This window comes from Trematomus bernacchii, unplaced genomic scaffold (assembly GCF_902827165.1).
Source record: "Trematomus bernacchii unplaced genomic scaffold, fTreBer1.1, whole genome shotgun sequence".
Classification (NCBI taxonomy): Eukaryota; Metazoa; Chordata; class Actinopteri; order Perciformes; family Nototheniidae; genus Trematomus; species Trematomus bernacchii.
This window is the reverse complement of record NW_022987449.1, coordinates 7,501-22,983: the sequence shown is the minus strand read 5'-3', so window position 1 is coordinate 22,983 and position 15,483 is coordinate 7,501. Positions and strand designations below refer to the sequence as shown.

The 15,483-nt window shown below is 41.4% G+C and overlaps 3 protein-coding genes across 3 annotated transcripts in view; 2 read left to right on the top strand and 1 right to left on the bottom strand.

The window, feature by feature from the left end:
- Positions 1 to 2,210: 2,210 nt before the first annotated feature.
- Positions 2,211 to 9,679, top strand: ebpl (EBP like). Its single transcript, XM_034143217.1, has 4 exons — positions 2,211 to 2,513; positions 2,584 to 2,656; positions 4,438 to 4,576; positions 9,343 to 9,679. Exons 1-4 carry the CDS (start codon positions 2,349 to 2,351, stop codon positions 9,575 to 9,577), a joined length of 612 nt encoding a protein of 203 aa, XP_033999108.1. The 5' UTR covers positions 2,211 to 2,348; the 3' UTR covers positions 9,578 to 9,679.
- A 2,129-nt stretch (positions 9,680 to 11,808) lies between these two features.
- On the bottom strand, positions 11,809 to 13,411 carry arl11 (ADP-ribosylation factor-like 11). Its single transcript, XM_034143229.1, has 5 exons — positions 13,322 to 13,411; positions 12,822 to 12,887; positions 12,630 to 12,745; positions 12,376 to 12,553; positions 11,809 to 11,968 (listed from the first exon to the last, which is right to left on the bottom strand). The coding sequence occupies exons 1-5, from the start codon at positions 13,352 to 13,354 to the stop codon at positions 11,840 to 11,842; spliced, it is 522 nt and encodes a 173-aa protein (XP_033999120.1). The 5' UTR covers positions 13,355 to 13,411; the 3' UTR covers positions 11,809 to 11,839.
- A 1,247-nt stretch (positions 13,412 to 14,658) lies between these two features.
- The window catches only part of eef1b2 (eukaryotic translation elongation factor 1 beta 2), a 3,388-nt gene continuing 2,563 nt past the window's right edge, over positions 14,659 to 15,483 (top strand). Inside the window, exon 1 of the mRNA XM_034143240.1 lies at positions 14,659 to 14,834. Coding sequence (XP_033999131.1) covers positions 14,755 to 14,834 — 80 coding nt within the window. The 5' untranslated portion in view covers positions 14,659 to 14,754. The remainder of the gene's footprint in view (positions 14,835 to 15,483) is intronic.

The following is a 15,483-nucleotide window of genomic DNA, read 5'->3' as shown; positions in this document are numbered from 1 at the left end:
AGCTCCTTCTCCTACAGACTGCTGCTCCTTCTCCTACAGACTGCAGCTCCTTCTCCTACAGACTGCTGCTCCTTCTCCTACAGACTGCAGCTCCTTCTCCTACAGACTGCAGCTCCTTCTCCTACAGACTGCACCTCCTTCTCCTACAGACTGCTGCTCCTTCTCCTACAGACTGCAGCTCCTTCTCCTACAGACTGCTGCTCCTTCTCCTACAGACTGCACCTCCTTCTCCTACAGACTGCAGCTCCTTCTCCTACATACTGCTGCTCCTTCTCCTACAGACTGCAGCTCCTTCTCCTACAGACTGCACCTCCTTCTCCTACAGACTGCACCTCCTTCTCCTACAGACTGCACCTCCTTCTCCTACAGACTGTGGCTCCTTCTCCTACAGACTGCTGCTCCTTCTCCTACAGACTGCAGCTCCTTCTCCTACAGACTGCAGCTCCTTCTCCTACAGACTGCAGCTCCTTCTCCTACAGACTGCAGCTCCTTCTCCTACAGACTGCAGCTCCTTCTCCTACAGACTGCACCTCCTTCTCCTACAGACTGCTGCTCCTTCTCCTACAGACTGCTGCTCCTTCTCCTACAGACTGCAGCTCCTTCTCCTACAGACTGCACCTCCTTCTCCTACAGACTGCACCTCCTTCTCCTACAGACTGCACCTCCTTCTCCTACAGACTGCACCTCCTTCTCCTACAGACTGCTGCTCCTTCTCCTACAGACTGCAGCTCCTTCTCCTACAGACTGCACCTCCTTCTCCTACAGACTGCACCTCCTTCTCCTACAGACTGCACCTCCTTCTCCTACAGACTGCACCTCCTTCTCCTACAGACTGCTGCTCCTTCTCCTACAGACTGCTGCTCCTTCTCCTACAGACTGACAACCTCCTTCTCCTACAAACTGCTGCTCCTTCTCCTACAGACTGCACCTCCTTCTCCTACAGACTGCAGCTCCTTCTCCTACAGACTGCAGCACCTCCTTCTCCTACAGACTGCTGCTCCTTCTCCTACAGACTGCACCTCCTTCTCCTACAGACTGCTGCTCCTTCTCCTACAGACTGCTGCTCCTTCTCCTACAGACTGCAGCTCCTTCTCCTACAGACTGCAGCACCTCCTTCTCCTACAGACTGCAGCTCCTTCTCCTACAGACTGCAGCTCCTTCTCCTACAGACTGCACCTCCTTCTCCTACAGACTGCAGCTCCTTCTCCTACAGACTGCAGCTCCTTCTCCTACAGACTGCACCTCCTTCTCCTACAGACTGCTGCTCCTTCTCCTACAGACTGCACCTCCTTCTCCTACAGACTGCAGCTCCTTCTCCTACAGACTGCACCTCCTTCTCCTACAGACTGCTGCTCCTTCTCCTACAGACTGCTGCTCCTTCTCCTACAGACTGCACCTCCTTCTCCTACAGACTGCAGCTCCTTCTCCTACAGACTGCTGCTCCTTCTCCTACAGACTGCACCTCCTTCTCCTACAGACTGCACCTCCTTCTCCTACAGACTGCACCTCCTTCTCCTACAGACTGCAGCTCCTTCTCCTACAGACTGCAGCTCCTTCTCCTACAGACTGCACCTCCTTCTCCTACAGACTGCACCTCCTTCTCCTACAGACTGCAGCTCCTTCTCCTACAGACTGCAGCTCCTTCTCCTACAGACTGCAGCTCCTTCTCCTACAGACTGCTGCTCCTTCTCCTACAGACTGCAGCTCCTTCTCCTACAGACTGCACCTCCTTCTCCTACAGACTGCACCTCCTTCTCCTACAGACTGCACCTCCTTCTCACCTCCGGCTGGAAGAGAACTCTCTGCTCCAGCTTCTCTAGGAATAAAACCACGTTGTACATTTTACTCCATAATCTGTTCAATATTTAATACTCCATATTCCATATGTCATATCTTTTGAATTTTGAATATATATATATATATATATTTGTATATATAATATCTGCATGTATATTTTCTATTTTATTTTATTTTTCTTTCTATTCTTGTTAGTTTTGTTTTATTGTAAAATGCCTTGTCTATTATGCTGCTGTAACAAAAACAATTTCCCAATTTGGGATCAATAAAGTCCTATCTATCTATATATCTATCTATCTATATTCATGTTTTTATATAAACATATAAAAACATGAATATATAAAAGTATTTATGAATCTGCTGTGAATGGAGTCTGGTTACTCTCTGGAAGGGGGCGGGCCCAGGAGGTGGGCTGATCTCAGCAGCCAATGGGAGGACGGGGCGGGGTTTAGAGGCAAAACAACCAATAGAGAGGCTGGGGGCGGGACCTAACGTCTTGATTCTCCAGCAGAGAACGGCAGTTTCTTCTTCTCTTCTTCTCCTCCTCTGCCATGGACTCCGGCCTGTCTCTGGTCTCCTTCTGGTCTCTGTTAGCATGTAGCCTGCAGCTGCTAGCCGCTGTGATGCTAACCCACAGGTGTGGGGGGCGGGGCTTAGGGCCGGACAGGTGGGTGGTGCTGTGGCTCTTCTATGACGTCATCGTCCACCTGACGCTGGTACGACCAATCAGGATCTCTGTGTTTGTTGATTAGTATTTATTGATGTTTATGTTTGATTTGTGTCTAGGAGGGTCCGTTTGTGTACATGTCTGTGGGGGGGCGGACGGTGGAGACTTCAGAGGGTCCTCTGGCGGAGCTCTGTGAGTCTACTGTCATCATTATTATTATCAGAGGGTCCTCTGGCGGAGCTCTGTGAGTCTACTGTTATCATTATCATTATTAATATCAGAGGGTCCTCTGGTGGAGCTCTGTGAGTCTACTGTTATCATTATCATTATTAATATCAGAGGGTCCTCTGGCGGAGCTCTGTGAGTCTACTGTCATCATTATTAATATCAGAGGGTCCTCTGGTGGAGCTCTGTGAGTCTACTGTCATCATTATTATTATCAGAGGGTCCTCTGGCGGAGCTCTGTGAGTCTACTGTTATCATTATTATTATCAGAGGGTCCTCTGGCGGAGCTCTGTGAGTCTACTGTTATCATTATCATTATTAATATCAGAGGGTCCTCTGGCGGAGCTCTGTGAGTCTACTGTTATTATTATCATTATTAATATCAGAGGGTCCTCTGGTGGAGCTCTGTGAGTCTACTGTTATTATTATCATTATTAATATCAGAGGGTCCTCTGGTGGAGCTCTGTGAGTCTACTGTCATCATTATTAATATCAGAGGGTCCTCTGGTGGAGCTCTGTGAGTCTACTGTTATCATTATTAATATCAGAGGGTCCTCTGGCGGAGCTCTGTGAGTCTACTGTTATTATTATCATTATTAATATCAGAGGGTCCTCTGGTGGAGCTCTGTGAGTCTACTGTCATCATTATTAATATCAGAGGGTCCTCTGGTGGAGCTCTGTGAGTCTACTGTTATTATTATTATTATCAGAGGGTCCTCTGGTGGAGCTCTGTGAGTCTACTGTTATTATTATTATTATCAGAGGGTCCTCTGGTGGAGCTCTGTGAGTCTACTGTTATCATTATTAATATCAGAGGGTCCTCTGGTGGAGCTCTGTGAGTCTACTGTTATCATTATTAATATCAGAGGGTCCTCTGGTGGAGCTCTGTGAGTCTACTGTTATCATTATTAATATCAGAGGGTCCTCTGGCGGAGCTCTGTGAGTCTACTGTTATTATTATCATTATTAATATCAGAGGGTCCTCTGGTGGAGCTCTGTGAGTCTACTGTTATTATTATCATTATTAATATCAGAGGGTCCTCTGGTGGAGCTCTGTGAGTCTACTGTTATCATTATTAATATCAGAGGGTCCTCTGGTGGAGCTCTGTGAGTCTACTGTTATCATTATTAATATCAGAGGGTCCTCTGGTGGAGCTCTGTGAGTCTACTGTTATCATTATTATTATCAGAGGGTCCTCTGGCGGAGCTCTGTGAGTCTACTGTCATCATTATTATTATCAGAGGGTCCTCTGGTGGAGCTCTGTGAGTCTACTGTTATCATTATCATTATTATTATCAGAGGGTCCTCTGGTGGAGCTCTGTGAGTCTACTGTCATCATTATTATTATCAGAGGGTCCTCTGGTGGAGCTCTGTGAGTCTACTGTCATCATTATTAATATCAGAGGGTCCTCTGGTGGAGCTCTGTGAGTCTACTGTTATCATTATTAATATCAGAGGGTCCTCTGGTGGAGCTCTGTGAGTCTACTGTTATCATTATTAATATCAGAGGGTCCTCTGGTGGAGCTCTGTGAGTCTACTGTTATCATTATTAATATCAGAGGGTCCTCTGGTGGAGCTCTGTGAGTCTACTGTTATCATTATTAATATCAGAGGGTCCTCTGGTGGAGCTCTGTGAGTCTACTGTTATCATTATTAATATCAGAGGGTCCTCTGGTGGAGCTCTGTGAGTCTACTGTTATCATTATTATTATTATTGATAATGAGTATCTGAGGTATTGATCGGCAGGGAAGGAGTACGGGAAGGCGGACCGCCGCTGGCTGACCTCTGACCCCAACATCGTCTCCATAGAGATCCTGACCGTGGTCCTGGACTCCCTGCTGGGTCTGGGTCTGATCTACGCTGTGCTCCAAGACCAGTTCTACAGGTAGGACCAGGACTACCCATGTGGGCCAGTGATCGGAACGGGGTGGGCCCTCGCTGAAAGGAAAACCCCCCATAGGACTTGATACGCCCCCTTGATAAATACATTAAATGATCATGTATGATATTACTTCATAACACATTACTGTGTAATACGTGATCATGTATGATATTACTTCATAACACATTACTGTGTAATACGTGATAATGTATGATATTACTTCATAACACATTACTGTATAATACGTGATCATGTATGATATTACTTCATAACACATTACTGTGTAATACGTGATCATGTATGATATTACTTCATAACACATTACTGTGTAATACGTGATAATGTATGATATTACTTCATAACACATTACTGTATAATACGTGATCATGTATGATATTACTTCATAACACATTACTGTGTAATACGTGATCATGTATGATATTACTTCATAACACATTACTGTGTAATACGTGATAATGTATGATATTACTTCATAATACATTACTGTGTAATACGTGATAATGTATGATATTACTTCATAACACATTACTGTGTAATACGTGATCATGTATGATATTACTTCATAACACATTACTGTGTAATACGTGATAATGTATGATATTACTTCATAACACATTACTGTGTAATACGTGATCATGTATGATATTACTTCATAACACATTACTGTGTAATACGTGATAATGTATGATATTACTTCATAACACATTACTGTGTAATACGGATAATGTATGATATACTTCATAACACATTACTGTGTAATACGTGATCATGTATGATATTACTTCATAACACATTACTGTGTAATACGTGATCATGTATGATATTACTTCATAACACATTACTGTGTAATACGTGATCATGCATGATATTACTTCATAACACATTACTGTATAATACGTGATCATGTATGATATTACTTCATAACACATTACTGTGTAATACGTGATCAGGTATGATATTACTTCATAACACATTACTGTGTAATACGTGATCATGTATGATATTACTTCATAACACATTACTGTGTAATACGTGATAATGTATGATATTACTTCATAACACATTACTGTGTAATACGTGATAATGTATGATATTACTTCAAACACATTACTGTGTAATACGTGATCATGTATTGATATTACTTCATAACACATTACTGTATAATACGTGATCATGTATGATATATTCATAAACATTACTGTGTAATACGTGATCATGTATGATATTACTTCATAACACATTACTGTGTTAATACGTGATCTGTATGATATTACTTCATAACACATTACTGATATATACGTGATCATGTATGATATTACTTCATAACACATTACTGTGTAATACGTGATCATGTATGATATTACTTCATAACACATTACTGTGTAATACGTGATCATGTATGATATTACTTCATAACACATTACTGTATAATACGTGATCATGTATGATATTACTTCATAACACATTACTGTGTAATACGTGATCATGTATGATATTACTTCATAACACATTACTGTATAATACGTGATCATGTATGATATTACTTCATAACCACATTACTGTGTAATACGTGATAATGTATGATATTACTTCATCAACACATTACTGTGTAATACGTGATAATGTATGATATTACTTCATAACACATTACTGTGTAATACGTGATAATGTATGATATTATTTCATAATGCATTACTGTGTAATACGTGATCAGGTATGATATTACTTCATAACACATTACTGTATAATACGTGATCATGTATGATATTACTTCATAACACATTACTGTGTAATACGTGATCATGTATGATATTACTTCATAACACATTACTGTGTAATACGTGATCATGCATGATATTACTTCATAACACATTACTGTGTAATACGTGATCATGCATGATATTACTTCATAACACATTACTGTGTAATACGTGATAATGTATGATATTACTTCATAACACATTACTGTGTAATACGTGATAATGTATGATATTACTTCATAACACATTACTGTGTAATACGTGATCATGTATGATATTACTTCATAACACATACTGTGTTAATAACGTGATAATGTATGATATTACTTCATAACACATTACTGTGTAATACGTGATAATGTATGATATTACTTCATAACACATTACTGTGTAATACGTGATCATGTATGATATTACTTCATAACACATTACTGTGTAATACGTGATCATGTATGATATTACTTCATAACACATTACTGTGTAATACGTGATAATGTATGATATTACTTCATAACACATTACTGTGTAATACGTGATAATGTATGATATTACTTCATAACACATTACTGTGTAATACGTGATCATGCATGATATTACTTCATAACACATTACTGTGTAATACGTGATAATGTATGATATTACTTCATAATACATTACTGTGTAATACGTGATCATGTATGATATTACTTCATAACACATTACTGTGTAATACGTGATAATGTATGATATTACTTCATAACACATTACTGTGTAATACGTGATAATGTATGATATTACTTCATAATACATTACTGTGTAATACGTGATAATGTATGATATTACTTCATAAACACATTACTGTGTAATACGTGATAATGTATGATATTACTTCATAACACATTACTGTGTAATACGTGATAATGTATGATATTACTTCATAACACATTACTGTGTAATACGTGATCAGGTATGATATTACTTCATAATACATTACTGTGTAATACGTGATAATGTATGATATTACTTCATAACACATTACTGTGTAATACGTGATCATGTATGATATTACTTCATAACACATTACTGTGTAATACGTGATCATGTATGATATTACTTCATAACACATTACTGTGTAATACGTGATCAGGTATGATATTACTTCATAACACATTACTGTGTAATACGTGATCATGTATGATATTACTTCATAACACATTACTGTGTAATACGTGATCATGTATGATATTACTTCATAACACATTACTGTGTAATACGTGATAATGTATGATATTATTCATAACACATTACTGTGTAATACGTGATAATGTAAATGATATTACTTACTTCATAACACATTACTGTGTAATACGTGATCAGTATGATATTACTTCATAACACATATTACTGTGTAATACGTTATCATGTATGATATTACTTCATAAACATTACTGTGTAATACGTGATCATGTATGATATTACTTCATAACACATTACTGTGTAATACGTGATCAGTATGATATTACTTCATAACACATTACTGTGTAATACGTGATCAGGTTATGATATTACTTCATAACACATGTACTGTGTAATACGTGATCAGGTATGATATTACTTCATAACACATTACTGTTAAGTGATCAGGTATATTTACTTATTAAACATTATGTGTAATCGTGATCATGTATGATATTACTTCATAACACATTACTGTGTAATACGGTGATCATGTATGATATACTTCATAACATTACTGTGTAATACGTGATCATGTATGATATTACTTCATAACAATTACTGTGTAATACGTGATCATGTATGATATTACTTCATAACACATTACTGTGTAATACGTGATCATGTATGATATTACTTCATAACACATTACTGTGTAATACGTGATCATGTATGATATTACTTCATAACACATTACTGTGTAATACGTGATCATGTATGATATTACTTCATAACACATTACTGTGTAATACGTGATCATGTATGATATTACTTTCATAACACATTACTGTGTAATACGTGATCATGTATGATATTACTTCATAACACATTACTGTGTAATACGTGATAATGTATGATATTACTTCATAACACATTACTGTGTAATACGTGATCATGCATGATATTACTTCATAACACATTACTGTGTAATACGTGATCATGTATGATATTACTTCATAATACATTACTGTGTAATACGTGATCAGGTATGATATTACTTCATAATACATTACTGTGTAATACGTGATCAGGTATGATATTACTTCATAATACATTACTGTGTAATACGTGATCAGGTATGATATTACTTCATAATACATTACTGTGTAATATGTGATAATGTATGAGTTGATTTACTTCGATCTACTGTACTGTGTACACCACAACAATATTACAACAAATATACTGCACATTAAAGCAAACTATTGTAAAGGTAAAAGTATGAGCACAACAAATAAACAAGTGTAAACATTGTTATTATTTAATATATAAAGACTAAATATTATTGAATTACAATTAAGATAATAAGATTAGATATACTTTATTTGATCTCAAATATTGATGTTTTTTCATTATAGCAGCAGCCTGTGAAACACACCTGCAGAGCTGGTCTACCTTTAGTACTGGTCTACCTTTAGTACTGGTCTACCTTTAGTACTGGTCTACCTGTAGAACTGGTCTACCTTTAGTACTGGTCTACCTGTAGAACTGGTCTACCTTTAGTACTGGTCTACCTTTAGTACTGGTCTACCTGTAGAACTGGTCTACCTTTAGTACTGGTCTACCTGTAGAACTGGTCTACCTTTAGAACTGATCTACCTGTAGAACTGGTCTACCTTTAGAACTGATCTACCTGTAGAACTGGTCTACCTTTAGTACTGGTCTATGTGTAGAACTGGTCTACCTGTAGAACTAGTCTACCTGTAGAACTGGTCTACCTGTAGAACTGGTCTACCTGTAGAACTGGTTCTAACTCTATTTCCTGTGTTCCAGGCACTTCCTGCAGGTGGCGCTGTGTGTGTGCGAGCTGTACGGCGGCTGGATGACCTTCTGTCCTGATTGGCTGATGGGCAGTCCTCACCTGGACACGTCCCGCCCCCTCTACCTGTGGGTCTACCTGGTGTTCTTTAACGGGCTCTGGGTCCTGGTCCCGGTTCTGCTGCTGGTCCAGTCCTGGTTCAGTCTGAAAACTCTGCATATAGGGGACCACGGGGAGAAGAGGAAGTAGACACTGTTCTATTATCGAGGATTACCAACCTCCCAATCGACCAATCACAATCCAGTATTCAAGCTGTGTAATAATCAACATTAAACGACTGACTTCATTAAACCTGACCCCTGTCTTCTTCTGGTTTACCCCGGACCCCCCACAGAGACTCAGGAACAGGGTTTACGAAGGTTTTAATACAAATAACTTCATATAAAAAACAGCCTGCATTTAAAACCTGCTTCAGATGATCATGAATTATATCAACTTTATTCCATCTTCACTCACAGTTAGGTTACTGGGCGTCTACAGGGGGCTTTACAGGTCTACAGGGGGCTTTACAGGTCTACAGGGGGCTTTACAGGTCTACAGGGGGCTTTACAGGTCTTCAGGTCTACAGGGGGCTTTACAGGTCTACAGGGGGCTTTACAGGTCTTCAGGGGGCTTTACAGGTCTACAGGGGGCTTTACAGGTCTACAGGTCTACAGGGGGCTTTACAGGTCTACAGGTCTACAGGGGGCTTTACAGGTCTACAGGTCTACAGGGGGCTTTACAGGTCTACAGGGGGCTTTACAGGTCTTCAGGTCTACAGGGGGCTTTACAGGTCTACAGGGGGCTTTACAGGTCTTCAGGTCTACAGGGGGCTTTACAGGCCTTCAGGTCTACAGGGGGCTTTACAGGTCTTCAGGTCTACAGGGGGGCTTTACAGGTCTACAGGGGGGCTTTGCAGGTGTTCAGGTGTTCAGGTCTTTGCAGGTGTTCAGGTCTTTGCAGGTCTTCAGGTGTTCAGGTCTTTGCAGGTCTTCAGGTGTTCAGGTCTTTGCAGGTCTTCAGGTGTTCAGGGGCCTCATTTATAAAGCTTTGCGTCGGATTCATGTGGGAGGGTGGCGTATGTAGGACAAAGCAAATAAATTTGCACAAAAATATTCCGATTTATAAAACACTGCGCACGCACGTCCTACGCCGGTTTCCCTTCATAAATCACAATCAACTCGAAATGCGGCGCAGCTTTTGCGGGCTTCACGTAACGCCCATATTTGCCTTTAAATAGTCAAAGAAACGCCCATTCATTCATTCATTCATTCATTCTGACTGACTGACTGCATGAAGGAGATCGCATCTCACACCGAGTCAGGTTTGGGTTCTTTTGGGGAGGTGGAGATAAATCATATTGTTCGGTGGATGCAGTTTGAACAGCAGCATGGAGGTCGGATCGTCACCAACATAAATAAATAAGTGGTCAGGAGACCCCCCCCCCCTTGATGAGAAACTGTAAGAAATGATGGGGGAATCCCTCCGGAGTGGAGTCATGAGTCCTGTGTTTTACGAGCGACTTATCAAGTAGGCGGCGAACATGATTAAACGTGATAGTATATAAAACCACGCTCGTATCTATCTAACCGAGAGAAAAGCTACACGGCGTCAGTTTAAAGTAATTCTGTCCTCCTGCTCATTAGAGAACATCATCGAGGGGTGATCAATAACATTTCCGTATTTATTTATTTCTCCAATGTTTCTGTGTGCGCTGAGGAAACAGGCGTTTGTTTCATCATTTTAAGATTGGCTTTAATTCTTCATATTTGATAAATGAGAGGTAACATTTTATTGATGGTATTATTTCCACATATTTCTCTCCATTCTTCCTTCTGCCAACGGTGTCGCAGTTTCTCCTCTCTCCCGTTGTTGTGTGTACGGCGTACGGATGGGTCGGAGTGTGCGTACAGATGGGTCGGAGTGTGCGTACGGATGGGTCCGGAGTGTGGCGTTACAGAATGGGTCGGAGTGTGCGTACGGAGGGTCGGAAGTGTGCGTACGGATGGGTCGGAGTGTGCGTACGGATGGGTCGGAGTGTGCGTACGGATGGGTCGGAGTGTGCGTACGGATGGGTCGGAGTGTGCGTACGGATGGGTCGGAGTGTGCGTACGCATGGGTCGGAGTGTGCGTACGGATGGGTCAGAGTGTGCGTACGGATGGGTCAGAGTGTGCGTGGAGGACCGCACATTTTCCTGTCAAGTTTGCTTTTTATAAATCGCAAAGATTGCTTAGAAATTGGCGTACGCCATCTTTTGAGCGTATGTACCGTTTATAAATGAGGCCCCAGGTGTTCAGGTCTTCTTGATGTGGTCTTCAGGTCTCCAAGTGTTCAGGTCTTCTTGATGTGGTCTTCAGGTCTCCAGGTGTTCAGGTCTTCTTGATGTGGTCTCCAGGTCTCCAGGTGTTCAGGTCTTCTTGATGTGGTCTCCAGGTGTTCAGGTCTTTGCAGGTCTTCAGGTGTTCAGGTCTTCAGGTCTTCTTGATGAGCTTGTGCACGGACAGGAAGGCCTGCTGGAGGCCTAGACCCTGCACAGCGCTGCAGGCCTGGATCTCCCACAGCCGGTCCCCGTACTGAGCCAGGTCCAGCTGCTGAGAGACCTGGGGACAGAGGGGGAACCTTAGAGAACACTAGAGAACAGAGAGAGAACCTTAGAGAACAGAGAGAGAACATCAGAGAACAGAGAGAGAACCTTAGAGAACAGAGAGAGAACCTTAGAGAACACTAGGGAACACTAGAGAACAGAGAGATAACCTTAGTGCTGGTTCTGTATGATGTGGTTCTGGTTCTGTATGTTCTGGTTCTGTATGATGTAGTGTTGGTTCTGTATGATGTAGTTATGGTTCTGTATGATGAAGTTCTGGTTCTGTATGATGAAGTTCTGGTTCTGTATGATGTAGTGCTGATTATGTATGTTCTGGTTCTGTATGATGTGGTTCTGGTTCTGTATGTTCTGGTTCTGTATGATGTAGTGCTGGTTCTGCAGGCGGTTCTGCTGGTTCCGTACCTCCCTGATGGTCATGGAGTTGGGCCGGTCCTTCTTATTGGCCAGAACCATGAGAGGAACGTCTCGGAGGTTCTCCTCACTCAGAACCTTCTTCAGGACCTTCTGGGCCTCAGGCAGTCGAGCCGGGTCGCTGCTGTCCACGACGAAGACCAGGGCCCGGCAGTCCTCCAGGTAGAACCTGAAGGGGGGGTTTGTTTACGTGTTTGTTGTATATATTTAGGTCTGTTGTTGTTGTTGTTGTTGTTGTTGTTTACCTCCAGTTGGCTCTCATGCTCTTCTGCCCCCCCACGTCCCAGATGGTGAGAGACGTCTTCTTGTCCAGATCCAGAGTCCCCACGTTGAAGCCGATGGTGGGAGACGTGTCCATCACCTGGGACACAACAAGACTTTTACACCTCGGAGACAACAACAGTTGTTATTGTTTAGTGTGTAAACATGAGGCTCACCTGTCCGGTCAGCAGCCGGGCCAACAGAGTGGATTTACCTGCAGAGTCCAAACCCATCAGGATCACCTGAACTCAGGAAGGACAGGTACACATTAACACGTATCAATATACAATACATATAATCAATATAATATATATAATATATATCAATATAAGTCTCAGAGAGGCGGCTGTGGCTCAGTGGATAGAGTGCTGGACTTTGAATGAGGGGATAGCAAGTTCGAGTCCCACAGCAGTCAGCATGTCATTGTGTCCCTGAGACCCTTCACCCCAAAGTGCTCCTGAGGGGATTACCCTCAGAACTGAGTCTGTAAGTCACTTTGGATAAAAGCGTCTAACAAGTGACATGTAATCAATATAATCAATATAAATGATCACAGTCTGTTGTACGCTGCAGATTAAGTAATAAGAGCTCAGGTGAGATCTACCTGAGGGGCTCAGGTGAGATCTACCTGAGGGGCTCAGGTGAGATTTACCTGAGGGGCTCAGGTGAGATTTACCTGAGGGGCGCTGGAGCTGTGAGACAAACCCATTAATAATATTCTTCTTCTTCTTCTTCTGTGGACCTTCTTCTTCTCTCAAAACGACAGACTGAAACTCACCTGTCCAGTGTCTCTCAGGTGTGTTCAGTAGCAGCCAATCAGAGCATCCCGTGGGACCATGTGACCCGTCTGACTGCATTTCTGAGCCTGAGTTTCTGCTGATTTACATCCACAGATCCTGCCCTGAGATTATATTCAAAGTACCTGAGACACGTATATATAGTATGTGTTTAATAAATACTCTAAATACTCTGAGACAGGGACACGTATATATAGTATGTGTTTAATAAATACTCTAAATACTCTGAGACAGGGACACGTATATATAGTATGTGTTTAATAAATACTCTAAAGACTCTGAGACAGGGACACGTATATATAGTATGTGTTTAATAAATACTCTAAATACTCTGAGACAGGGACACGTATAGAGTGTGTGTTTAATAAATACTCGAAATACTCTGAGACAGGGACACGTATAGAGTGTGTGTTTAATAAATACTCTAAATACTCTGAGACAGGGACACGTATATATAGTATGTGTTTAATAAATACTCTAAATACTCTGAGGCAGGGACACGTATATATAGTATGTGTTTAATAAATACTCTAAATACTCTGAGACAGGGACACGTATATATAGCATGTGTTTAATAAATACTCTAAAGACTCTGAGACAGGGACACGTATATATAGTATGTGTTTAATAAATACTCTAAATACTCTGAGACAGGGACACGTATAGAGTGTGTGTTTAATAAATACTCTAAATACTCTGAGACAGGGACACGTATAGAGTGTGTGTTTAATAAATACTCTAAATACTCTGAGACAGGGACACGTATATATAGTATGTGTTTAATAAATACTCTAAATACTCTGAGGCAGGGACACGTATATATAGTATGTGTTTAATAAATACTCTAAATACTCTGAGGCAGGGACACGTATATATAGTATGTGTTTAATAAATACTCTAAATACTCTGAGGCAGGGACACGTATATATAGTATGTGTTTAATAAATACTCTAAATACTCTGAGGCAGGGACACGTATAGAGTGTGTTTAATAAATACTCTAAATACTCAGAGACAGGGACAGGTATATATGGAGTGTGTTTAATACTCAGGGACAGGTATAGTGTGTTTAATACTCAGGGACAGGTAGAGTGTGTTTAATACTCAGAGACAGGGACAGGTATATATGGTATGTGTGTTATTAATAATATGAACCCCCCCCCTCCTCCAGAAACAGCGCGCAGGAGGCGGCTCTTCCCCCGGGGGGAGGAGCTTCTCTCCGGGTATAACAGCGGCTCTTCCCGCCTCCTCCCTCTTTCTTCTGGACCTTCTCCGCGACTCCTTGCTCCCCCCTCCGGATCTTCTGCTTCACTATGGGCTTCGGAGACCTCAGAGCCGCCTCCGGGCTGAAGGTGCTGAACGGGTTCCTGTCGGAGCGCAGCTACATCGAGGGGTGAGACACAAACACAAGAGAGGAGCAGAGAGAGGAAGAAATAAGGTTTATTCACAGGGAGAGAAACTGCAGACACACGCAGCCATCTTGGCTCCGCGCTGAGCTAACAGTTAGCTGTTAGCAGGGTTAAAGTGTTTAAATGTGACTAAATGAACCGTCACGGGGCTCTAAAGTGTCCGCGGATCAGTCACAAAGACTTTAATCTGTCCTCTTAAGAGTTAGAGTTTAGTTTCAGCCCAGTTATTGAAGGTCTACAGGCTGAAGAAGTGTCTGTGGTTAGCAAGCAGCCACATGGTGCTAACAGAGCTGCTGTGACGTGTCACCGGTCTTCAATCTGAAAACCTTTATTAGTCCCGCAGCGCGGACAGGCACAGCGTCACAGCAGGTAAACACATGATAAATAAAACACTTAAAATAATCAAGTACACAACCATGGCTGTAGAAACTAGTAGCAGCAGTTTTAAAAGTGCCATAAATATAATTTTAATACGACCGTTTAATAATTATAATGAAGCTGTTTTTAAATGTATGTTACTCAACAGTGATCTGAAGCACACCAGCTAATAGTTCAAAGATCATATCAGTGCTGTTCATTAGATTAAACAAGGGCAACGTTTTCAGCGAGCTAATGCTAGTTAGCATTCCACAG